This window comes from Gopherus evgoodei, chromosome 3 (genome assembly GCF_007399415.2).
Source record: "Gopherus evgoodei ecotype Sinaloan lineage chromosome 3, rGopEvg1_v1.p, whole genome shotgun sequence".
In the NCBI taxonomy this organism is placed as follows: domain Eukaryota; kingdom Metazoa; phylum Chordata; order Testudines; family Testudinidae; genus Gopherus; species Gopherus evgoodei.
The window spans coordinates 9505450-9530218 of NC_044324.1; the positions used below are offsets into that span (position 1 = coordinate 9505450).

Consider the following 24769-nt stretch of genomic DNA (forward strand, 5'->3'; position numbering starts at 1 on the left):
CCTCGCTGGGTATTTGCAGTGACACTCACAGCTGCTTTAAGCAGGGTGAGGCGCCCAGAGAGGGGAGTCCTGGCTGAGCCCAGAGAGGAGAAGTTTGAAGCATGGACCATGGTGGTCAGTGCAGAGCCCAGCCAGACTGTAGTGAACTCGAGCGCCCCCCCCCCCCTCGGTTTAAATTGGGTCAGTGTAACTATGATGCTCAGGAGTGTGAAAAATCCCACCCACTCCCCGGAAGTGGCATAGTTGAACTGACCTAAGTCCCCGTCTAGACAGCGCTAGGTTGACAGAAGAATTCTTCCATCCACCTAGCTCCTGCCTCCTGGGGAGGTGGATTATCAACACCATGTCCTTCCGGCGTGTCTGCACCAAGCTGCTACAGCAAGGCAGCTGCAGCATTTTGAGCATAGACAAGCCCTAAGTCTGATCTCCTCAATCATGGCTAGTCTGCACCAGAAGCGCCACATGGCCCAGCCTGCAGCACGTCTGGTGGAGGCGCGCTATGCCAGAGGGCGAGCGCTCTCCCATTGGGGTAATTACTGCACCTCGGCAAGAGGCGGAAGTGATGGTGGTGGGAGAGCGTCTCTCGCTGACCAGCGCCTGTAACGTGTGTCGCGCGGGGGGTGGCCTTTTCTCACCCCTGAGTGACGGAAGTTAGATCGACAGTTCCTAGGGGAGAGCATTTCCTCCAGAAGCCAACACCCATCCCAGCTCTCACTCATCAGTCGTTTGTTCTCGGCTCAGCCTGCTTGCTGAGAGGAGTCATCGGAGCTGGTCTTCTCTCTGGCCCCCTTCTTGATCTGGGAGGTGTCAGCTGGTTTGCTGATGACTCCGTTCATTCCACCCAGATGGGGAGATGACACCCACCTACGTCTCTTAGCCTGCCCTGAGAGCCAATGTCTTCCCTTTTCCCCAGTGAGTAACAGTGCAGTGCATAGGGGAAACTGAGGCACAGCTAGGCCTCAGAACAGCTCTTACAATTCCCTTGTCACAGCAGGCCCTTAGGGGCTGTCTGTACTGCGTGGGGCGGCTGCACCTGCGTTAGTTTCTGTCTAAACTAGCCTCAATCTAGCTAGATCACAAGTCACTTGAGTGATAAGTATGTACCAGGGCCTCGGCGGGTGGGGCTAGCCTGCAACCCCACCCAGACTACTGCAGCTTCACTGCCATTGCTAGTCCAACTGCTTGGAGGTGGGGCCCTCCCTGGTGTGCCAGAGCAAGTATCTACGTGTCCCCCACCCCATGCAGCTGGGGGTCTGTGCCCTGTGTTTGGAGGGAGCCCCAGGAGCAGGGCATGTGACTGCCTGGCAGCTCCCTGGCGGACGGTGCTGCCGTGCAGGTATCGGACACACCCGTGCCCGCAGGGTAGTGAATGTGGTGGAGCTGCAGGGCCACTGGCACGTCCCTGCATGTGCTGCTGGCGGGGGCTGGTGCATGCATGCCTGTGCCAAAGCCTGGCAGAGCCACACTTACTTGTCTATCTCTGCAGAGCGGCCCTGGCCTCTGCCCACCAAGGGCAGCCGCTGCCCAAGTCGCTGAGTGTCCTCGAGAGCACGCCGCAGGTGCGTGGCATGCACACCATCATCAGGTACTGTGTCCTCCCGGCTGCTGTGTCTGGGGGCATGCCTCTCCTTCCCCCCCGTCCTCTCCCCCTGGGGGGCAGCCTCTCCTTCCCTCCTCGTCCTCTCCCCCTGGGGGGCAGCCTCTCCTTGCCCCCCACCCCTGTCCTCTCCGCCCGCCCGCCCTCTCCCCGGGGCGGGGAGGAGGGCTGGCCTAGTTGCAGTCCTGGAGCACTCCTGTCTCCCTGCCTCAGTTTCTCTTCTGACTTTTCCAGTAACTCACTCTGACAGGCATATTTCAAATCAAGCCCCCCCCACCCCCACCCCGAGATGTGGTTGACAAAGTCTCTCAAACATGGGCTTCCTTCAGCCCTGGTTCCCTTTGCTGCAGGGTGTCCATCGGTGCCAAATACAGAGGTAAAATAACCTCTTGACTCCTACTTGAGAGTCCCCATTTATGCATCCAAGGCTGGGATTAGCTCTTTTGGCCACAGCATTACAGGAGGAGCTCATGTTGAGCTGATTATCCATCCCCACTCCCAAATCGTTCCCAAAATAACTGTGTCCCCTGTGCTGAGTATCAGCTGCATTCTTTGTTCCTAGATCTATACATTTACATCTAGCCATATTAAAAGAGTGATCTGGCTCTCTGTGTGACCTGTCCTGTTCATTATTTACCACTTCCCCAACCTTTATCAGGGTTGGTTTGTTTTCTTTCAGAGGGCCCTAGAGCAGATCCCTGTGGGACCTCACTAGGAGCACTCTCTTGAGGATGATTTAGTGTTTACAGTGTTATTTTGAGATCCGTCAGCTATCTTTTAATCCACTTGCTGTGTGCCATTTTGAATATGTATCATTTTAGTTAGTGTCACATGGTACCAAGTCAAATGTCTTACAGAAATCTAAGTCTATGACATCACCACTGATACCTTTATCAGCCAAACTTGTAACCTCATCAGAAAGAGAGAGATCCTATCAAACTATTTCCATCAATCCACGGTGACTGAAAAGGAGAGGAATATAATTAATGCCATTCTTTATTAACTGACTCCCACATCAGTTCTTCCCTTATTTTCCCTGGAGGGGAGGTGATGGCTAGGTCCCCTCTATGCCGTGGGACCCCCACATGGGAGAGGTGATAGGCCCCGGTGCAGGGCGTGCATGGATCTATCTTGGCAGCCGTCTGGGAGAACCTGGCTCAGTCTGGGGAGTGACGAGATATTTTCCCCAATATGCCTGCTCTGCCCCCATCCACTCCCCTGCGCTGCAGTCTCCTGCCCGTGGGATGGGGCTGGAATTGGGGTGCCATTGGGGTGGGGGGAGGCAGGGGCCCCAGGGCCTGGAGTTTGCTCTCATCTCTGTCACTGGTCCCACAGGAACAAGGACACAACCAGAGACGAATTCATCTTCTATTCCAAGCGCCTGATGAGGCTGCTGATTGAACATGCCCTCTCCTTCCTGCCACTCAAAGTATGTGACCTGTAGGGGCTGCCCTTTCCCTGGTGACCTGCCCCTCTGGCTGCCACTCGTGGTACGAGCCCCACCCCTTCTGCATGCCACTCATGCTACAGGCCCTGTCCCTTCCCCGTTGACCTGCCTGCCACTCATGCTACAGGCCCTGCCCCTTCCTTGGTGACCCACCCTTCCTGCCTGCCGCTCATGGTACAGACCCTGCCCCTTCTGCCTGCCACTTTCACTACAGGCCCTGCCCTGGCCTTTCCTGCCTGCTATTCATGCTGCAGGCCCTGCCCCTCTTTCTCCTGCTTACAGTAAAGGTCCTGCCCCTTCCTGGGTGACCTGCCTCTGCTACCTGCCACTCATGGTACAGGCTCTGCCCCTCCTGCCTGCCACTCATGCTACAGGCCCTGCCCCTTCCCCAGTGACCTGCCCCTACTGCCTGCCACTCATGATACAGGCCCTGCCTCTCCTGCCTGCCACTCATGGTACAGGCCCTGCCCCTTACCCAGTGACCCGCCCCTATTGGCTGCCACTCATGATACAGGCCCTGCCTCTCCTGCCTGCCACTCATGGTACAGGCCCTGCCCCTTACCCAGTGACCTGCCCCTACTGCCTGCCACTCATGATACAGGCCCTGCCTCTCCTGCCTGCCACTCATGGTACAGGCCCTGCCCCTCCTGCCTGCCACTCATAGTACAGGCCCTGCCCCTTCCCCAGTGACCTGCCCCTACTGCCTGCCACTCATGGTACAGGCCCTGCCCCTCCTGCCTGCCACTCATAGTACAGGCCCTGCCCCTTCCCCAGTGACCTGCCCCTACGGCCTACCACTCATGGTACAGGCCCTGCCCCTTACCCAGTGACCCGCCCCTATTGGCTGCCACTCATGATACAGGCCCTGCCTCTCCTGCCTGCCACTCATGGTACAGGCCCTGCCCCTTACCCAGTGACCCGCCCCTATTGCCTGCCACTCATGATACAGGCCCTGCCCCTCCTGCCTGCCACTCATAGTACAAGCAGCAAAGAATCCTGTGGCACCTTATAGACTAACAGACGCTTTGGAGCATGAGCTTTCGTGGGTGAATACCAACTTCGTTAGATGCATGTGGTGGAAATTTCCAGGGGCAGGTATATATATGTTAGCAAGCAAGCTAGAGATAACGAGGTCAGTTCAATCAGGGAGGATGAGGCCCTGTTCTAGCAGTTGAGGTGTGAAAACCAAGAGAGGAGAAACTGGTTCTGTAGTTGGCAAGCCATTCACAGTCTTTGTTCAATCCTGAGCTGATGGTGTCAAATTTGCAGATGAACTGAAGCTCACCAGTTTCTCTTTGAAGTCTGGTCCTGAAGTTTTTTTGCTGCAGGATGGCCACCTTAAGGTCTGCAATAGTGTGGCCAGGGAGGCTGAAGTGCTCTCCTACAGGTTTTTGTATATTGCCATTCCTAATGTCTGATTTGTGTCCATTTATCTTTTTCCGTAGAGATTGTCCAGTTTGGCCGATGTACATAGCAGAGGGGCATTGCTGGCATATGATGGCGTATATTACATTGGTGGAGGTGCAGGTGAATGAACCGGTGATGGTGTGGCTGATCTGGTTAGGTCCTGTGATGGTGTCGCTGGTGTAGATATGTGGGCAGAGTTGGCATTGAGGTTTGTTGCATGGATTGGTTCCTGAGCTAGAGTTATTATGGTGCGGTGTGCAGTTACTGGTGAGAATATGTTTCAGGTTGGCAGGCTGTCTGTGGGTGAGGACTGGCCTGCCACCCAAGGCCTGTGAAAGTGTGGGATCATTGTCTAGGATGGCTTGTAGATCCTTGATGATGCGTTGGAGGGGTTTTAGCTGGGGGCTCTTTGTGATGGCCAGTGAAGTCCTGTTGGTTTCTTTCTGTTGGTTTCCATCATCAAAGTCCTGTTGGTTTCTTTCTGTTGGTTTCCATCATCAAGGATCTACAACCCATCCTGGACAATGATCCCACACTTTCGCAGGCCTTGGGTGGCAGGCCAGTCCTCGCCCACAGACAACCTGCCAACCTGAAACATATTCTCACCAGTAACTGCGCACCACACCATAATAACTCTAGCTCAGGAACCAATCCATGCAACAAACCTCGATGCCAACTCTGCCCACATATCTACACCAGCGACACCATCACAGGACCTAACCAGATCAGCCACACCATCACCGGTTCATTCACCTGCACATCCATCAATGTAATATACGCCATCATATGCCAGCAATGCCCCTCTGCTATGTACATCGGCCAAACAACAGTCTCTACGGAAAAGGATAAATGGACACAAATCAGACATTAGGAATGGCAATATACAAAAACCTGTAGGAGAGCACTTCAACCTCCCTGGCCACACTATAGCAGACCTTAAGGTGGCCATCCTGCAGCAAAAAAACTTTAGGACCAGACTTCAAAGAGAAATTGCTGAGCTTCAGTTCATCTGCAAATTTGACACCATCAGCTCAGGATTGAACAAAGACTGTGAATGGCTTGCCAACTACAGAACCAGTTTCTCCTCTCTTGGTTTTCACACCTCAACTGCTAGAACAGGGCCTCATCCTCCCTGATTGAACTAACCTCGTTATCTCTAGCTTGCTTGCTAGCATATATATACCTGTCCCTGGAAATTTCCACCACATGCATCTGAAGAAGTGGGTATTCACCCACGAAAGCTCATGCTCCAAAACGTCTGTTAGTCTATACAGTGCCACAGGATTCTTTGCTGCATTTACAGATCCAGACTAACACGGCTACCCCTCTGATACTTGACACTTATAGTACAGGCCCTGCCCCTTCCCCAGTGACCCGCCCCTACTGCCTGCCACTCATGATACAGGCCCTGACCCTCTTGCCTGCCACTCATAGTACAGGCCCTGCCCCTTCCCCAGTGACCCGCCCCTACTGCCTGCCATTCATGATACAGGCCCTGCCTCTCCTGCCTGCCACTCATAGTACAGGCCCTGCCCCTTCCCCAGTGACCCGCCCCAATTGCCTGCCACTCATGATACAGGCCCTGACCCTCTTGCCTGCCACTCATGGTACAGGCCCTGCCCCTTCCCCAGTGACCTGCCCCTACTGCCTGCCACTCATGATACAGGCCCTGACCCTCTTGCCTGCCACTCATGGTACAGGCCCTGCCCCTTCCCCAGTGACCCGCCCCTACTGCCTGCCACTCATGATACAGGCCCTGCCTCTCCTGCCTGCCACTCATGGTACAGGCCCTGCCCCTTCCCCAGTGACCCGCCCCTATTGCCTGCCACTCATGGTACAGGCCCTGCCCCTTCCCCAGTGACCCGCCCCTATTGCCTGCCACTCATAGTACAGGCCCTGCCCCTTCCCCAGTGACCTGCCCTTCCTGCCTGTCACTCAAGGTATACGCCCCACCCTTTCTGCCTGCCAGTCACGGTGCAGGCTCTGCCCCTTCCCGGTGACCTGCCCCCACCTGCCATGTAAGGTCCAGGCCCTGCCCTTTGCTACCTGGTCTTACGCTGTCTGGACGAAATTGCTGCGTCGTGCTGCAGCCTGGCTCAGGGTCTGCCCCCACGTTAATGACCTGCTCTTCTCCTGCAGCCAGTGACTGTGGAGACGCCTCAGGGGACCGTGTATGAAGGGAAGCGGTTCCACAGGCAGCGGGTGAGACTGGCCAGGTCCCCCCCGAACTCTGGGAGGAAGGGTGGCCATTCCATGGCCCTGGCCTGGGGAGGGCTGGTCCCATTCCCTGCTCTGCACAGACTGCCTGTGTGACCTCGGGCCAGTCACTTAGCTTCTGCAAGGTCACTTCCCCCTGTCCTGTGCAGCGAGGCAGGATTGGGAGAAGATGGTGAGGCTCTCAGGTCCCGGGCTGATGAGGACCAGAGAAATGTCTATCCACCTGTCAGGGACTCTAACCCAGACGGCAAAGTTCGTTGTCTGACCGCGAGAGAGACAGGCAACACCAGCAAGGTCTGATCAAAAGCTCTTTATTGACAAGTGCACGCATCAATAGAGAGCAGCTCGTCTCCAGAGAGAACCAGCCCCCTCTTTACATCTTAGTATAAGCCTATATAGACAGTTCCATCGCGTCATAAATTATTCACTGGAGCAACCCACCCCCTTCTTCCAACAACTAGAAACTAGACACCTTTAGTATACATGCATGCCTAAAGTTAGAAATGTAGGGGAGTTAAAAACAAACAAAGAACAAAACCAGGGAGTGAAAACAAGGAGCCTGGGAAACTAGGACTCTTATCAGTTCTTCGAAGGAGCTGCCCGAACACAGCACATCTGGTACTATGCCAGGAATGCAGCTTCTCTCTTATCTTACTTTTTCCCAGCGCTTGTGAGACATGCTGCTGCTTCTCAGTGTTTTCCACTCAGGGATTACCCACAAACCTCTGTTAGCCTGACTTTGGTCAGGTTGGCATACCTGGTTTTGTCTGCTATATCTTTATTCAGGCCTAACACACCCATCTAGAACAACACCCCCTTGGGCTCCAGGAGGAAGATGCACGGCTTCCCAGACTGCTTTGGGGAATAGGAAGGGTGGCTGGGGATTCCTTGCCCCAGTGTGAGGGCTGGGGGGCTGTTGGGAGGTGCTACCCCACTGTGGGAGGCAGGGGACAGAGAGGGAAGTGCTGCTCTGGGGGGTGGGGGTCTGAGAGGCGGGTCGCTGCCCCCTTGGGGTAGCTGCATGCCCAGTCCAATCTAAGGTGTCTGTTGTCTTCCCTCTGCCCTAGATCACAGGGGTGTCCATCCTGCGGGCGGGGGAGACCATGGAGCAGGCGCTCACTGCTGTCTGCAAAGACATTAGACTGGGCAAGATTCTGATCCAGACCAACCACGACACAGGGGAGCCTGAGGTGAGCGCTGCCCTGTCCGTCCCTTCTCTGCCCCCAGAGTCCACGGAGTGCTTGTGCTCTCAGCAGCCACCCTGCTCCACTTGAGGGGCTGCACAAGGGGTTGTGTGGGGGGCGGGCTCAGGACATCGCGCTTGACTCCTGCATAAGCCCTGGCCCCCATCTCTCTTCAGCTTCACTATCTGCGGCTTCCCAAGGAGATCAGTGAAGATTATGTCATCCTGATGGACAGCACCGTGTCCACGGGGGCTGCAGCCATGATGGCCGTGCGCGTCCTGCTGGTGAGCCTGCCAGGCTGGCCCAACCCTCTGGGAATCGGGGCGGGCTGCCTGGGGAGTGTAGGCTGAGGTTCCCAGCATGGAAGCAGGGAGGCTACTACTCTGAGAGCATGGGGCACTTGGCCATAGGTGGTGGTATAATAGGCTAAGCCTCCCCTGGCCTAGCCGCTGCCGCTGGGTTGCAGGTTTTGGCGGTTTGCGCGGGGGAAGTTTTTGCTTATTCTGCGCCAGGCAGATACTGAGGTGGTTGAGGATATGGTATGTGCTACTCAACTTCCCCAGTTCATCAGTAATCTCCTGGAGTAGCAGATACCACCTCCTCAGCCATCCCGGAACCTGCACGGGGCATAGAAAAAACTCAGTCTTCAGGAGGAGCTTCGCTTTTCCAGCGGGCGTCTCAGGAGGGGAGGTGCGGTGTGGCTGGGGCTGGCCCAGGGCTCGCGATGGAGGGGGTGGGCTCGGGACGGCCCAGTGCTCCTCTGGCTGCGGGGGTGCTTGGGCAGAAGGGGCAGGGCTGGGGCCCTAGCCTCCTGGAAGGGGGCTCCACCTGCCGCCCATGCACTTCACTCTGGGGCTAGACTGCTCAGCACTGTCTGTGCTGCAGGATCACGATGTTCATGAGGAGAAGATCTTCCTGCTGTCCCTGCTGATGGCAGAGATGGGGGTTCACTCTGTGGCCTACGCCTTCCCCCGTGTCCGCATCATCACTACAGCTGTGGACAAGAGGGTCAACGAGGAATTCCACATCATCCCTGGCATCGGTAAGGGGGACGGGGAGCACAGCCTGGCTTGGGCGACTGCCTGTGGCCGCTCAGAGCAGGCCCTACGGTGCCCTTCCTTGGCCTGGAGACAGCCGTGCTCCTGGCAGGGCTGGACTGGGCTGCAGACTGGGGGGGATTGATGTGAGGCAAGGGTTTCATTCTCCTGGGGCTGTCTCGGGGGAGAGGGTGTGGTGCTGCTGCTGGTCGCCTTACCGTGTTGCTTTTGTGTCTAGGTAACTTTGGAGACAGGTACTTTGGTACTGATGCCCCCTCTGCCTGGTGTGAGAGTGAGAGCACGGACTACTGAGGTGGCCTCCCCGCCTTGCGCAATGGCCTCCCTGCCTCCTCCCTCCTTCCCTCCCTCTAGCCTTGCCCTTCTGCTCCCCCAGGAGGGCCCCTCCCGGCTGGCCTCACAGGTCCTGTGGAACTTAGTGGGATGCTACTTCCCTCTGGACCACACGCTGTTGAGCAGGCAACCGTTTGGAAACTGCCCACCAGCGCCCTCCAGTGTACGTGCAGGGCAGAGACTGCCTGTGGCCTGGTGTCTGCATGCTGGGCACACACTCCTTGTGCCCCCTTGGGCAGAGGGGGGATCAGATTCTCCCTGTGGCCACACAGATGTGGGTGCGTGTGGAGTGTGGAGGTGGTAAGAGACTCTCTATGGCCTGGAAGGGGTGAGGTGAGGCCCATGCACTGGCTGGGGCAGGCTCTGTATGTTTATTTGCTCTGAGCAGTTACTCCCCCACGTTCCGGCTCAGGGGCCAGCTACTTGAAAAATTGTCAGGGACAAAGGGTCAAATGGAAGGGAACAGCCCCATCTCCCTCAACCTGCAGCTCTACTCTTCCCCCCCCACCTCAGTGCCCTGATAGTACAGAACATAAGGACGGCCATACCGGGTCAGACCGAAGGTCCATCCAGCCCAGTATCCTGTCTACCGACAGTGGCCAATGCCAGGTGCCCCAGAGGGAGTGAAGCTAACAGACAATGATCAAGTGATCTCTCTCCTGCTATCCATCTCCATCCTCTGACAAACAGAGGCTACGAACACCATTCCTTACCCATCCTGGCTAATAGCCATTTATAGACGTAGCCACCATGAATTTATCCAGTTCCCTTTTACACATTGTTATAGTTCTGTATGTGGGGCAGGGCCCTGGGGCTGTTTAGCCTGGAGCAGTCTGGTGCTGGCAGGGAACTAGGGCTTGTGCAGAATAGGAGGTGCCCCTCACCTTCCACAGCGGGCATTCCAGCCATGGGCCAGGTTAGTGAGTCTGGCAGCTCCCTTTTCTCTGGATCACTGGCCACAGGTGGGTGGCCAGGCCGCTCTGCTGCTCTGGTGGAGATGCTCAGCCTGTCTGGGAGGCAGGTAGGGGATTGCAGTTCATCCCTATGCGGGTGTGGGCTTGTGAGGAGACCCTGAGCTCCTTCCTTGACTCCTGTCTCATGCTCAGGGCAGGACAGCTACTTGCTGCAGAAGCTGCTCCAAGGGGGAGCATGGCAGGGAGGTCTCAACGTGTTTCAGCAGCCTCCCGTCTGAGCCCCTTCCCACAATGCTGCCTCTGTGCCCGGGGCATGGGGAGATGGCTGCCACGCCAGCGCTGGCTCATCCATTACTTCAGTGCACAGGAAATCAGGACCACAGACTGGGACAAGAGGGTTTCCTTCTCTTTGGAGAGCTGGTTTCAGGGGGGTCTCCCATTGCCACGCACAGTGCTAGAAGCCAGGGGCTGCCTTATGCCCTGCTGGGGCTCTGGGCCTGGGGCCCAGGAATGGCACCAGCAGCATGCCCGTGGGGCATGCTTTTCTTGGCCCTTTACTGAGACTGGCAAGGGCATCTGAGGCTTCTGCAAGATCTCCTGGGCCCGCTTGACATGCCCAGGAAGTGGCAGATGCCCCTAGTGCTTGGCTCCTGCAAGTGGCTCTTTGTCAGCCCTGGGACTGGGCACCCACCTGCTCTGCCTTTGCAATACTGTACATGGCTGCCTTCGTTTTGTACACGCTAATAAAGGGTCTGCCAGGATTTCCCCGCACGCCTCCTTTCTGCACGTCGGCTCTATGGTGAGGGCAATCAACGAGCAGGGGAGTGGGGCACGCTTGGAGTTGGCGTAACGGGGAGTGGGGCATGCTGGGAGTTGGCATAGCAGGGGAGGGGCATGCTGGGGTGATGGGGAGTGGGGCATGCCGGGAGTTGGTGTATCTGGAAGGGAGCGGGGCATGCCGGGAGTTGTTGTATCTGGGAGCGGGGCATGCCGGGAGTTGGTGTACCTGGGAGCGGGGCATGCTGGGAGTTGGAGGCGAGCGGGGCATGCCGGGAGCGGTATAACTGGGATTGGGGCATGCCGGGAGTTGGAGGCGAGCGGGGCATGCCGGGAGTTGGTGTATCTGGGAGGGGGGCATGCTGGGAGTTGGTGTATCTGGAAGGGACTGGGGCATGTCGGGAGTTGGAGGCGAGTGGGGCATGCTGGGAGTTGGTGTATCTGGAAGGTAGCGGGAGATGCCGGGAGTTGGAGGCGAGCGGGGCATGCTGGGAGTTGGTGTATCTGGGAGCGGGGCATGCCGGGAGTTGGTGTATCTGGGGGCGGGGCATGCTGGGAGTTGGTGTATCTGGGAGCGGGGCATGCCGGGAGTTGGAGGCGAGCGGGGCATGCCGGGAGTTGGTGTATCTGGGAGAGGGGCATGCTGGGAGTTGGAGGCGAGCGGGGCATGCTGGGAGTTGGTGTATCTGGAAGGGAGCGGGGCATGCCGGGAATTGGAGGCGAGTGGGGCATGCTGGGAGTTGGTGTATCTGGAAGGGAGCGGGGCATGCCGGGAGTTGGAGGCGAGCGGGGCATGCTGGGAGTTGGTGTATCTGGAAGGGAGCGGGGCATGCCGGGAGTTGGAGGCGAGTGGGACATGCTGGAAGTTGGTGTATCTGGAAGGGAGTGGGGCATGCTGGGAGTTGGTGTATCTGGAAGGGAGTGGGGCATGCCGGGAGTTGGTGTATCTGGAAGGGAGTGGGGCATGCCAGGAGTTGGAGGCGAGCGGGGCATGATGGGAGTTGGTGTATCTGGAAGGGAGCGGGGCATGCTGGGAGTTGGTGTATCTGGAAGGGAGTGGGGCATGCCAGGAGTTGGAGGCGAGCGGGGCATGCTGGGAGTTGGTGTATCTGGAAGGGAACGGGGCATGCTGGGAGTTGGAGGCGAGTGGGGCATGATGGGAGTTGGTGTATCTGGAAGGGAGTGAGACATGCCGGGAGTTGGAGGTGAGCGGGGCATGCTGGGAGTTGGTGTATCTGGAAGGGAGCGGGGCATGCCGGGAGTTGGTGTATCTGGAAGGGAGCGGGGCATGCTGGGAGTTGGAGGCGAGCGGGGCATGCTGGGAGTTGGTGTATCTGGAAGGGAGCGGGGCTTTCCGGGAGTTGGAGGCGAGCGGGGCATGCTGGGAGTTGGTGTATCTGGAAGGGAGTGGGGCATGCCGGGAGTTGGAGGTGAGCAGGGCATGCTGGGAGTTGGTGTATCTGGAAGGGAGCGGGGCATGCTGGGAGTTGGAGGCGAGCGGGGCATGCTGGGAGTTGGTGTATCTGGAAGGGAACAGGGCATGCTGGGAGTTGGAGGCGAGTGGGGCATGCTGGGAGTTGGTGTATCTGGAAGGGAGTGGGGCATGCCGGGAGTTGGAGGTGAGCGGGGCATGCCAGGAGTTGGTGTATCTGGAAGGGAGCGGGGCATGCTGGGAGTTGGAAACGAGCGGGGCATGCCGGGAGTTGTTGTATCTGGGAGCGGGGCATGCCGGGAGTTGGAGCCGAGCGGGGCATGCTGGGAGTTGGTGTATCTGGAAGGGAGCGGGGCATGCCGGGAGTTGGAAACGAGCGGGGCATGCCAGGAGTTGTTGTATCTGGGAGCGGGGCATGCCGGGAGTTGGAGCCGAGCGGGGCATGCCGGGAGTTGATGTATCTGGGAGCGGGGCATGCTGTGAGTTGGTGTATCTAGAAGGGAGCGGGGCATGCCTTATATATTAAAAATGTACACACTTGGACTGAGGTGGAGATGGACATAGGAGACGGAAGTGTGGAGAGTCTCTGGGTTAGGCTAAAAGGGGTAAAAAACACGGGTGATGTCGTGCTGGGAGTCTACTACAGGCCACCTAATCAGGTGGAAGAGGTGGATGAGGCTTTTTTCAAACAACTAACAAAATCATCCAAAGCCCAAGATTTGGTGGTGATGGGGGACTTCAACTATCCAGATATATGTTGGGAAAATAACACCGCGGGGCACAGACTATCCAATAAGTTCCTGGACTGCATAGCAGACAACTTTTTATTTCAGAAAGTTGAAAAAGCTACTAGGGGGGAAGCTGTTCTAGACTTGATTTTAACATATAGGGAAGAACTTGTTGAGAATTTGAAAGTAGAAGGAAGCTTGGGTGAAAGTGATCATGAAATCATAGAATTTGCAATTCTAAGGAAGGGTAGAAGGGAGTACAGCAGAATAGAGACAATGGATTTCAGGAAGGCGGATTTTGGTAAGCTCAGAGAGCTGATAGGTAAGATCCCATGGGAATTAAGACTGAGGGGAAAAACAACTGAGGAAAGTTGGCAGTTTTTCAAAGGGACACTATTAAGAGCCTAAAAGCAAGTTATTCCGATGGTTAGGAAAGATAGAAAATGTGGCAAAAGACCACCTTGGCTTACCCTTGAGATCTTGCGTGACCTACAAAATAAAAAGGCGTCATATAAAAAATGGAAACTAGGTCAGATCACAAAGGATGAATATAGGCAAATAACACAGGAATGCAGAGGCAAGATTAGAAAAGCAAAGGCACAGAATGAACTCAAACTAACTATGGGAATAAAGGGAAACAAGGAGACTTTTTATCCATACATTAGAAGCAAGAGGAAGACTAAGGACAGGGTAGGCCCACTGCTCAATGAGGAGGGGGTAACAGTAACGGGAGACTTGGAAATGGCAGAGATGCTTAATGACTTCTTTGTTTCGGTCTTCACTGAGAAGTCTGAAGGAATGTCTAATATAGTGAATGCCTACGGGAAGAGGGTAGGTTTAGAAGAGAAAATAAAAAAAGAGCAAGTAAAAAATCACTTAGAAAAGTTAGATGCCTGCAAGTCACCAGGGCCTGATGGAATGCATCCTAGAATACTCAAGGAGTTAATGGAAGAGGTATCTGAGCCTCTAGCTATTATCTTTGGGAAATCATGGGAGACGGGGGAGATTCCAGAAGACTGGAAGGGGGCAAATATAGTGCCCATCTATAAAAAGGGAAATAAAAACAACCCAGGAAACTACAGACCAGTTAGTTTAACTTCTGTGCCAGGGAAGATAATGGAGCAGGTAATTAAAGAAAACATCTGCAAACACTTGGAAGGTGGTAAGGTGATAGGGAATAGCCAGCATGGATTTGTAAAGAACAAATCGTGTCAAACTAATCTGATAGCGTTCTTTGATAGGATAACAAGCCTTGTGGATAGGGGAGAAGTGGTGGATGTGATATACCTAGACTTTAGTAAGGCATTTGATACGGTCTCGCATGATATTCTTATAGATAAACTAGGAAAGTACAATTTAGATGGGGCTACTATAAGGTGGGTGCATAACTGGCTGGATAACCGTACTCAGAGAGTAGTTGTTAATGGCTCCCAATCCTGCTGGAAAAGTATAACAAGTGGGGTTCCGCAGGGGTCTGTTTTGGGACCGGTTCTGTTCAATATCTTCATCAACGATTTAGATGTTGGCATAGAAAGTACGCTTATTAAGTTTGCGGACGATACCAAACTGGGAGGGATTGCAACTGCTTTGGAGGACAGGGTCAAAATTCAAAATGATCTGGACAAATTGGAAAAATGGTCTGAGGTAAACAGGATGAAGTTCAATAAAGATAAATGCAAAGTGCTCCACTTAGGAAGGAACAATCAGTTTCACACATACAGAATGGGAAGAGACTGTCTAGGAAGGAGTATGGCAGAAAGAGATCTAGGGATCATAGTAGACCACAAGCTTAATATGAGTCAACAGTGTGATACTGTTGCAAAAAAAGCAAACGTGATTCTGGAATGCATTAACAGGTGTGTTGTAAACAAGACACGAGAAGTCATTCTTCCGCTTTACTCTGCGTTGGTTAGGCCTCAACTGGAGTATTGTGTCTAGTTCTGGGCACCGCATTTCAAGAAAGATGTGGAGAAATTGGAGAGGGTCCAGAGAAGAGCAACAAGAATGATTAAAGGTCTTGAGAACATGACCTATGAAGGAAGGCTGAAGGAATTGGGTTTGTTTAGTTTGGAAAAGAGAAGATTGAGAGGGGACATGATAGCAGTTTTCAGGTATCTAAAAGGGTGTCATCAGGAGAAGGGAGAAAACTTGTTCATCTTAGCCTCCAATGATAGAACAAGAAGCAATGGGCTTAAACTGCAGCAAGGGAGGTTTAGGTTGGACATTAGGAAAAAGTTCCTAACTGTCAGGGTAGTTAAACACTGGAATAAATTGCCTAGGGAAGTTGTGGAATCTCCATCTCTGGAGATATTTAAGAGTAGGTTAGATAAATGTCTATCAGGGATGGTCTAGACAGTATTTGGTCCTGCCATGAGGGCAGGGGACTGGACTCGATGACCTCTCGAGGTCCCTTCCAGTCCTAGAGTCTATGAGTTGATGTACCTGGGAGCAGGGCATGCCAGGAGTTGGTGCATCTGCAAGGGAGTGGGGCATGCCGGGAGTTGGAGGCGAGCGGGGCATGCTGGGAGTTGGTGTATCTGGAGGGGAGCGGGACATGCCGGGAGTTGGTGTATCTGGAGGCGAGCGGGGCATGCTGGGAGTTGGTGTGTCTGGAAGGGAGCGGGTCATGCCGGGAGTTGGTGTATCTGGGAGCGGGGCATGCCGGGAGTTGGAGGCGAGCGGGGCATGCCGGGAGTTGTGTCTCGGCTGGGGGCGCTCCCAGGCCCAGTGATCCCGAGGTTCGGGCGGGCCCCGCGGCTGCGCACTTTCATCTCCGTACAAGGATCTGCACATGCGCAGGGGTCGGTCAGGGTTAAGGCGCCTGTGCAGGGCTCGGACTGCGCATGCGCAGTCCTGACGCTGGTCTGGTTTCACCGGGTCGGCGGCGGAAGCTGAGCGGGGCTGCGGGAGCCGCCGGTGAGAGACGCGCCGGGCCGGGGCGCTGTGCGGCCGCCGCCGCCTGCGGAACTCCCCGCGACAGACAGACAGACGGGCCGGGCCGGGCCGGGCCGGCGGTGACTGCGGGGCTCGCTGCCCCCGCCCGGTGCGGGCTGGGGCCTTGGGAGCCGCCGGGGGACCCGAGTCCTGCCGCGCCCTCAGCCCGGTGCCCCGCCCGGAGCGGCGTGTGCCGAGTCCCGGGACCGGCCCCTGGCGCGCCCGGGGGGGGGGGGTCCGCTCATCGCCGCTCCCGCCGGGCTCTGTGGGCGCTCGCGTGCCCCGCAGGCCATGGCCCGCCGGAGAGCCGAGCCGGGCCGGGCCGGAGCCAGGGGCTCTCGTGCCCGGTGAGGCTGGGAGGCGGGGCCGGGCCGGGCCGGGGCCGGGCTGTCATTGGGGCCGGGGCCGGGGCTGGGGCCAGCGGCTCTCGTGCCCGGTGAGGCTGGGAGGCAGCGCCGGCTTTAGGCCTGTTCCAGCAGTTCCCCGAATCGGGCCCGCCCCCCCCTGGCGAGAGGCGCCTTTGTGATGTTTGCTCAGCTGGCGGCACTTCCCTCGCGGGTCCATCGCTTACTCTGGGTCCTTCAGTGCCGCTGGAAGCAGTGACGGACCCGCCGAAGTGCCGCCAAAGACTCGGAGCACCAGCGGGGAATGCAAGCCCCGCCTGTGCTTTACACGGGTTTTTTTAAAGTCACCCCTGCCAGGGCCCCACGGAAGCTGTTTGACTTGGGCCCCGCACTTCCTAAAGCCGGCCCTGCTGTGCGGGCATTGCTCCGTGGCCGTGGCCCAGCATCCCTGGCTGTGTAGTCTGATTAGCGGGGGTTAGTCTCAAAGCTTGCCAAGCCTGTTGTAACCCAGCTGCCCCCAGCTGTTCACTGCAGCCGGTCCGCCAGAGCAAGCCTGGCTGGGCTGGGCCCTCGGGTGGGGCTCAGAGCAGGAAGCGATTCCCTTAAGCCAGGGATCCAGCCCGAGAGCTCGGTCACATCCATGGGGCTGTATTGCTAGCCAGGCAGGGGCTGGCAGTGCCCACCCTTGGGTTTTGGGCAGGTGGGTGCTGGTAGTGGATGGGTTGGTTTCTGGGCTGTCTGTGCCCTCCCTTGGGTCATGGGCAGGCTGATTGCTGGGCTGTGTGTCCTTGTCTGGCCAGTTCTTGCCCTGCCTTGTTTCACTTCCTCATTCCTGCTGCCGGGTGAGCCTGGATTCTCAGCTAGGTAAGTGCTGTGTCCTGGTCCCTGTCCTGGTCTTGAGCTCTTGTGCCCTTTTGGGAGCTTGCAGGGTGAGAGAAGCCCAAAGCTCTGACAAGCTGCAGACTGAGGGTTTGGGGGTGACTGGGCAGATGCACTTCGATGTCTGCAGTGAGTGCATGGTTGGGAGTGGGGCGTGCTGCGCTGGCATGTATCTGGGAGTACTCTGGTCCCCAGGCTGTGGGTCCTGTGGCCAGGAGGGGGCAGTGCTGGCCATTGGCAGCCCTGACTCACGAGGGTGAAGGGGAGGCAGAGCAGCTGCTGTGAGCGACCTGCCAGAGGGCACCGCTGCCCCAGGACGAGGGTCTGCGCAGGTGGCAGGTTCGCCCCAGGCAGCTGGGGCCCATGGTGCTGGCACGGATGTGGCCTTGTCTCCAGTGTCCAGGTTTAGTATGGAGGGAGCTGTTAGGCACTGCCGGCCTGGCCTGGCCTTGCGTGTGGGAGACCCAGGCCAGGTGCGCATGCGGGGCCTGCCGGAAATCTGCCTTTCCCTACTTCCTCGCCGGCATTGTGAGCGCTGGGCTTGGCCCTCTGCTGGAGAGCTGCTGTCTGGATGGTTTCATCATCCCCCAGGGGGCTCTGCTGAGTGGGCCCTGTGATGTGGGGGGGATCCTCAAGGCAGCTGTGCCCTGGTGCCTGCCTGGATGGCCCTGCAGTGGGTGACAGGATCCTGGCCAGCAGATGCTCCGCTGCTTGCTCTAGGGAGCTGGAATAGCTGGCTTGCCAGCCCCTGCGCCCAGCTCCCCGTGTCCTCACCAGTTCTGCCCGCAAACTGGTGGCTGCAGCTTGCAGGGCATGGGCATGTTTACTTACACCTCCCATTTCCCCTCCAATACAGAGCAACATGGCAGAACCCGGCCGAACCCAGCGGAAGATGTCCCGGGCTGGGGAGAGTTTGTACAGAGTCCTGGGCCTGGAGAAGGGGGCTTCTTCAGAGGAGATCAAGAAGGCATACAGGTAGAGAACCCACCTGCTGGGCCCAGTGACCCCAGCCTCTCCCATGGGCCCTTTGTGGCTGCACCTCTGCTGCCGGACCTGCCAGCCATGCAGGCGAGTGCTTCCGCACACCTGCTGGGCTCTGGCCCTGTGTCTGGAGAGGAATGCACACCCTGGAACTGCAGGGTGGAGTTACACCATGCCCTCCTGTCCCAAGGGTCCTCCTGCCCCCAGCATGGGGCAGGGCCATACTAAGTAGCTCAAGGTCTCCCAGCCCCAGGGAAAAGGGAGGGAGGATTCTCTGGGTGCGCCCATGAGATCTGGGGGGGTGGCTTGGGACGTCTCCTCAGCCCTGCCACTCCTCTGCACCATGCAGGAAATTGGCCCTGAAGTACCACCCGGACAAGAACCCCGAGAATCCCGAGGCAGTGGAGAAGTTCAAGGAGATCAACAATGCGAACGCGACGCTGAATGATGAGAACAAGCGGCGGATCTATGATGAGTATGGCTCCATGGGGCTCTACGTGGCGGAGCAGTTCGGTGAGGAGAGTGTCAAGTACTACTTCCTTATGTCCAAGTGGTGGTTCAAGGTGAGTGCCTGCTGCTTGCTTGGCATAGCCCCCTGGTCTGTTCTGTGCACCGGTCGGGCTCCCACGGAGACACCATGGGCCACTCTCTAGCACTGGCTGCTCCAGCCACGTGGCTTAGGCTGCCAGGTGGGGTGACGCGGAGAGGTCTCCTGGGCTCTGGGTGCCCCAACCGGAGGAGGGTGGGGTGCCCAGGCCCTGAGCCACCCGTTGTGGCAGAGGTGGGAGTTCACAGTCAGACTGACCATCGGTGTAAATGAGGCAGGATCTTGAGGCTAAGCTAAGAATTACATAGACAAGTTAGGTGTCTTCAGGTCGGTAGGGCCTGATGAAATACATCTTAGAATACTTAAGGTACTGGCTGACGAGACCTCTGGGCTGTTAGTGCTTATCTTTGAGAACTCTGGAAGCCAGATCCCAGAGGGCTGGCAAAGGGCAAATATAGCCCTTATCACTAAACGGGAACAAGGACAAACCAGGGCATTACAGACCATTCAGTTTAACTTTGTTACCTGGAAAGATAGTGGAGCAAATACTCAATGTATTTGTAAAGACTTACACGATAATAAGGTGATAAGTGACAGCGAATGTGTATTTTGTCAAGAACAAATCGTTGCAAACCAACATAATATCCTCCTTTGACAGAGTAACAAACCTTGTGGCTAGGGGGAAGTGGCAGATGGGATGAAAGCCTTACTGAAGTTGAGATATGAGACTGTCTCAAGTGACTGTCTCATAAACAAACTAGGGAAATGTAGCCTACTGTAAGGTAGGTGCAAAACCGTTCCCAGAGAGTTATCGGTGGTTCACAGTCAACTCATAGACTTTAGGGTCAGAAGGGACCAATATGATCATCTAGTCTGACCTCCTGCACAAAGCAGGCCACAGAACCCTACCCATCCACTTCTATAACAAACCCTAACCTATGTCTGAGTTATTGACGTCTTCAAATTGTGGTTTGAAGACCTCAAGCTGCAGAGAATCTACCAGCAAGTGACCCGTGCCCCATGCTGCAGAGGAAGGCGAAAAACCTCCAGGGCCTCTGCCAATCTGCCCCGGGGGAAAATTCCTTCCTGACCCCAAATATGGCGATCAGTTAAACCCTGAGCAAGACTCACCAGCCAGCACTCAGGAAAGAATTCTCTGCAGTAACTCAGATCCCATCCCATCACAGACCACTGGGCATACTTACCTGCTGATGATCAAAGATCAATTGCCAAAATTAAGCTATCCCATCATACCATCCCTTCCATAAACTTATCAAGCTTAGTCTTAAAGCCAAAAGGGCACATCCAGTGGGGTCCTGCAGGGATCTGTCCTGGGGGTACTTCTATTCCATGTCTTCACCAGTTGTTTAGATAATGGCATTGAGAGGACACTTATGAAGTTTGTGGATGATACTAAGCTGGGAGGGGTTGCAAGTGCTTTGGAGAACAGGATTAAAATTCAAAATGATCTGGACAAGCTGGAGAAATGGTCTGAAGTAAATGGGATGAAATTCAGTAAGGACAAATGCGAAGTGCTCCACTCAGGAAGGAACAATCAGTTGCGCACATACACACTGGGCAATGACTGCCTAGGAAGAATACTGCAGAAAGGGATCTGTGATAGTGGATCACAAGCTAAGTGTGAATGAAGAGTGTGACACTGTTGCATAAAAAGCGAACATCAGTCTGGGCTGTATTAGCAGGAGTGTTGGAAGCAAGACAGGAAAAGTGATTCTTCCGCTCTACTCCACACTGATACGGCCTCAGCTGGAGTATTTTGTCCACATCTTTCCTGAACTGGACACACTGGAGAAAGTCCAGAGAAGAGCAGCACAAATGGTTATAGGCCAGGAAAGCATGACCTTCCAGGAAGAATTGAAAAATTGGTTTGTTTGGTTTGGTAAAGAGAAGCTTTGGGGGTGGAATAAGTCTTCAGGCACATAAACGGTTGTTATAAAGAGGAGGGAGGTAAACTATTTTCCTTAACCCCTGAGGAAGCAATGAGTTAAATTGCAGCAAGGGAGGTTTAGGTTGGACATTAGGGAAAACGTCCTCATTTCAGGGTGGTTAAGCCCTGGAACAAATTGCCCAGGGAGGCTGTGGAACCTCGGTCACTGGAGGATTTTCAGAGCTGCTTGGACACACCCCTGTCAGGGCTGGTCAGAGAATCCTTAGTCCTGCCTCGGTGCGGGGCACTGGACTGGGAGGCCTCTCGCAGCCCCTCGGAGTCGATGACCTGGCTGCTCCCTCCCATGCAGGCCTTGGCCGTGTGCTGTGGCATCTTCACCTGCTGCTGCTGCTGCTGCTGTTGCTGTTTCTGCTGCGGGAAATGCCGTCCGCCTGAGGACGAGGACTCCTACAAGTACGTCAACCCCGAGGACCTGGAGGCGCAGATCCAAGCTGAGGCTGAAGGTGAGAGGGAGTTGCCCTGCCCGCGCTCCTGCTGCCAGAGGGGAGCCCAGCTCAGCCTGGGGCCTGATCTTCGTCCGAGCCTCGCTCTGAGTGGGGTAGGGAACCCCCAGGGCAGATGCGCTATTGAGCCCGAGGCAGTGAGGGTAACGGTTGGGGTTGGGGCAGGAGGCTGCAGGCACACGGCCAGCCCCAGGATTGGGCAGCATGGGGCAGGCACTGGGCGGATGATAGCAAGAGCAGGAGCTAGTGGAAGGGGCAGTACTGGGCTCTGGCCTAGGCTCCCAGCTCTGCCACGGCTTGCTGTGAACTCTGGGCAGGTCTCTCGTCTGCCCTGCCCTGGGCTGTGTCTACACAAGCCTGTGGCTGGCTTGGGCTGGCCCATCCCAGGGGCTGCGGTGGGGCCTGGCAGCTGTCACCAGGGAGAGGGGACTGGTAAGAAGCCCCTCTCCCCCCCCCGCCTGTGCTGTGAATGGAGGAAAGTGGGGTCAGGATCTCGCTGACACCCTGGGGTCCCCTCTGGGCTGGGACAGGCAGTGCTGGGCCTAGTGCTTGGAGCTCTTGGGGGATTGTGCTATCTTGCCCCCTGCGGGGTGGGCCCAGAAGCCCATGTGGGAGCAGGGGCTTGGCTGGGCCTGCGGTCGGTCCTGGCACCAGGGCTGCATGTGAGCAGAGTGCAGGGCAGAGCAGACAATGGCTGGGATCCAGCTGCCCGGAGGGAGCTGAGCATCCCTGGGGCCTGCCCTGCTGCCTCGCCTGACAGGCCCAGTCCTGCTGTTGCTCCTACTGCGTGCAGTTGGGGGGATCCTGCCCTCCAGCATGGGACTGAGTCCTCCCTGCCGTTAGCCAAAGTGAGAGAGTGGGGGAGTCCTGCTGTTGGCTGAGCTGATGCCCGGGAGGCCGGGTGACAGTGCTTCGAGTGGCCGGGGGGGGCCCCCCAGCACAAGGTGATTGTCTTGTCCCTATGCTTGGAGCAAGGCCGCCCTGGGACTCACCAGCCTGCATCCCCCAGGCCCTGCCCTGCCACAGTCTCCCCCACCTGCATGCCCTTGGGGTCCCAGGCAGGCGTGGAGGGAGACAGCAGGGGGTGGGCATGGCTGCTATGCCTGCCCGTCAGCTGATGGGGCGCTCCTGGTGCCTGCTGTGGGTGGCCCTTTGTCACGGACCCTCAGGATTTGTGGTACCTCCTGGCTTGAAGGAGCCTTTCAATGTGTCAGGGAAGCACATACAGCTCCCTTGACCCCTGAACCCACCCTTTGCTCCCAGCCCCCGACCTCCCCTCCCACCTGCCCAGCCTGGGCTCCCGCAGCTCTCTCTCGCTGCCAGTGCCCCACCATCTTTGCCCACAGTCGTGAGCCAATAATAGCCATTTGGGCTGGCCAGGTCCATACCCTACTCCATGGCTCTCACATCGCTGGGGCCTGCTTCCTCTTGGAGCCTGCAGCAGCTGTCCGGAGCCCTGAGCTCCCATGTCTGTGGCTGCCAGGTTCTGTGCCAAGCAGGTAGCCTGGTGTAGGGTTGGGGGGATCCCGGGTGGAAGTGGGGGTGCTCTGAGACCCCTGAATACCCTGCCCCTCCACTGAGCCTGTTGCCCCTCAGACACCCAGACACCCATTGTGGTGCAGCCCCTGCCTGCAGCAGCTGGAGAGGAGCCGCTGCCAGACGCCAGCCTCAGGACTGACGCATGAGGCCGACTTCGACCTGCTGACTGCCTGTCCCCTCGCCTGGACTCTGGGTGGGAACCCCACTGGAACTGCCGCTGCCTGGGGTTCCTGGCCCCTGTGCTGTGGGCAGCCAGGCCACTTGGCTGCGGCTTGAATCTCAGGTAAACTGGCAACGCCTTTGGGGCGGCCATTCCTGCAAGGACTCACTCCTGCGGCCTGCGCCTGCCCAAGGCTCCTCGTGCTGTGACTTCTCTGGCTGCTGCAGCAGCCTGCTGACTAGCCAGGCTCCCTGCGCTGGCATTGCTGCCCAAGGAACCTGAGACTGGAAACCCCTGGGTAACCCCCCCACAGAAGGCTGCACTGCTGCACAGCCCCTGTCCCTGCCTCGGCCGGTCACCCAGCACCAGCACCTGCCTGGCTTCTCCCCAGCCGGGCCCCTCCCCCCACAACCCAGTGTTTACAGCTGTGCGGATGCCGAGCTCGCCGGCCCTGGCCTCAGAAGCACAAGCTTGTGCCCCAGCCGTGCAGCCTGGAGGCAAATGAGACCAACCCCACTGTAACTAGCCCATGGAGACAGGGCAGCCACAGGCTGAGCCTGCCAGGCGCCCTGCTCCTCCAGGGGCCTATCCCTTCCCTGTGTTGGGTGCCAAACACAGCTCTCCGGGCAGGCGTGGTCCTGGCAGACAGTGCACTCGCTGCCTACTTGCACTGTGGCTTGCTGCCCCACCCGGAGGCAGCACCCCCTCCCTCAGTGCTCCTGGCCTGGCCTGCACGTGGCACAGACAGAACCTCAGTCACTGTGTCTGAGCCTCATGGGTGTCTCTGCCGGTGCCCTGGGGCCCACTGGGATGGTGTGTCAGGGCAATAAAGGAACCTGTTGGCTGCATTTGGTGGCACCATTAAAGGCTGCTGGAGGGCTTGTCTCTCACCGTGGTCTTTGCCCTGCCAGCACCGCTCTGAGTCCATGACTTGCACCTGTGCGGCCAGCTCCCTGCCCGGCCTTGCTCCAGGCTATGGACACGCTCCTGAGCACAGAGACAGGCTGTGTGCAGCTCCTCTTGCCCGTGTCCCAGGACCAGGCCCAGCCGGTCTAGCGCTGTTGCATTACTGTGTGCTGAGAGCCAGTGAAGGGTGCGTGGTCACAGCTGGGCAGGAGCCTTCCCTGCAGGGGCTGTCACCTGGACAGTGAGGGACCAGAGAGGGGGAGGGACATGGCTGGACTTCAGCGTCTGCTGCCTGTGGCCACCTCCCTAGGAGTCCGGCAGAGCAGGGGCAGGGTCCTTGCTCAGCCCTCGGCCCCTGGCAGCTGCACTGCCAGCCACGCAGCCTGGCTTGAGCGTGGAGGAAGGAGTGAGCCTACTGGGCAATGCAAGCATCCCTGTGAAGAGAGCCAAAGCTGCCGAGTTCTTTTATAACCTGTAACTTGCCTGTGGAACTTCCTGCCACTGCATGCTGCGTGGGGTGAGGAGAGAGCCAGGATAAGGGCACCCTGGGCTCAGGCTGTCTGCTAACAGCTGGGGCTGGGCTCGCCTAGCAGCACCCGCTGTGCCACTCTCGGCTTTCCCAAGCTGCCGGGCGTGAGGCTAATGGTATCACACCACAAGCCAGGTTCTGCTCCTCCTTGGGTGGGTGGGGGGAAGTCTAGATGGCCTGGCTCAGGGAGGGGTGTGAACCCAGCTGTTCTAGCTTAGGACTCCCTGCCCAAGGCATTGCCCCCGTGTGTGTGTGTGTGCCTGTGGCCGGAGAGCGGTTGCCATCCTGCCCCCTGCAGCCTGGGGCTGCTCCCTACGCTGGCTCAGAGGCAATGCAGCTGTGAGCTGGGGGGCTCTCCAGGGAGGGCGTGGGGTCCCGTCCCTCTGCTGAAGTCAGGAGGGGCCATGGCATGTAGATCATTGTGGCAGTGCCATGGGGGCAGGGCTG

At 57.2% G+C, this 24769-nt stretch overlaps 3 protein-coding genes across 6 annotated transcripts in view; 2 read left to right on the plus strand and 1 right to left on the minus strand.

The window, feature by feature from the left end:
* LOC115647974 (uridine-cytidine kinase-like 1) overlaps positions 1-9768 on the plus strand; it is a 42164-nt gene extending 32396 nt beyond the window's left edge. The window contains exons 9-15 of one of the 2 annotated variants that reach the window (XM_030554962.1): positions 1487-1585; positions 2933-3026; positions 6591-6653; positions 7736-7858; positions 8029-8136; positions 8738-8894; positions 9128-9768. In XM_030554962.1, coding sequence (XP_030410822.1) covers positions 1487-1585; positions 2933-3026; positions 6591-6653; positions 7736-7858; positions 8029-8136; positions 8738-8894; positions 9128-9201 — 718 coding nt within the window. In that variant the 3' untranslated portion in view covers positions 9202-9768. The remainder of the gene's footprint in view (positions 1-1486; positions 1586-2932; positions 3027-6590; positions 6654-7735; positions 7859-8028; positions 8137-8737; positions 8895-9127) is intronic. The other variant, XM_030554963.1, reaches the window with a different exon arrangement.
* A 1053-nt stretch (positions 9769-10821) lies between these two features.
* On the minus strand, positions 10822-16589 carry LOC115647652 (extensin-like). Its single transcript, XM_030554346.1, has 4 exons — positions 16544-16589; positions 15534-16378; positions 11321-12222; positions 10822-10948 (listed from the first exon to the last, which is right to left on the minus strand). Exons 1-4 carry the CDS (start codon positions 16587-16589, stop codon positions 10822-10824), a joined length of 1920 nt encoding a protein of 639 aa, XP_030410206.1.
* DNAJC5G (DnaJ heat shock protein family (Hsp40) member C5 gamma) lies at positions 12129-23814 on the plus strand. 3 transcript variants are annotated; one of them, XM_030554983.1, is made up of 5 exons: positions 12129-12136; positions 18105-18223; positions 18579-18792; positions 21035-21188; positions 22785-23814. In XM_030554983.1, exons 2-5 carry the CDS (start codon positions 18111-18113, stop codon positions 22871-22873), a joined length of 570 nt encoding a protein of 189 aa, XP_030410843.1. In that variant the 5' UTR covers positions 12129-12136; positions 18105-18110; the 3' UTR covers positions 22874-23814. The 3 variants fall into 3 exon arrangements, with proteins under 3 accessions (XP_030410843.1, XP_030410841.1, XP_030410842.1); XM_030554981.1 differs by lacking the exon at positions 12129-12136 and adding an exon at positions 15826-16007; XM_030554982.1 differs by lacking the exon at positions 12129-12136 and adding an exon at positions 16433-17233.
* The last annotated feature ends 955 nt before the right edge of the window (positions 23815-24769 follow it).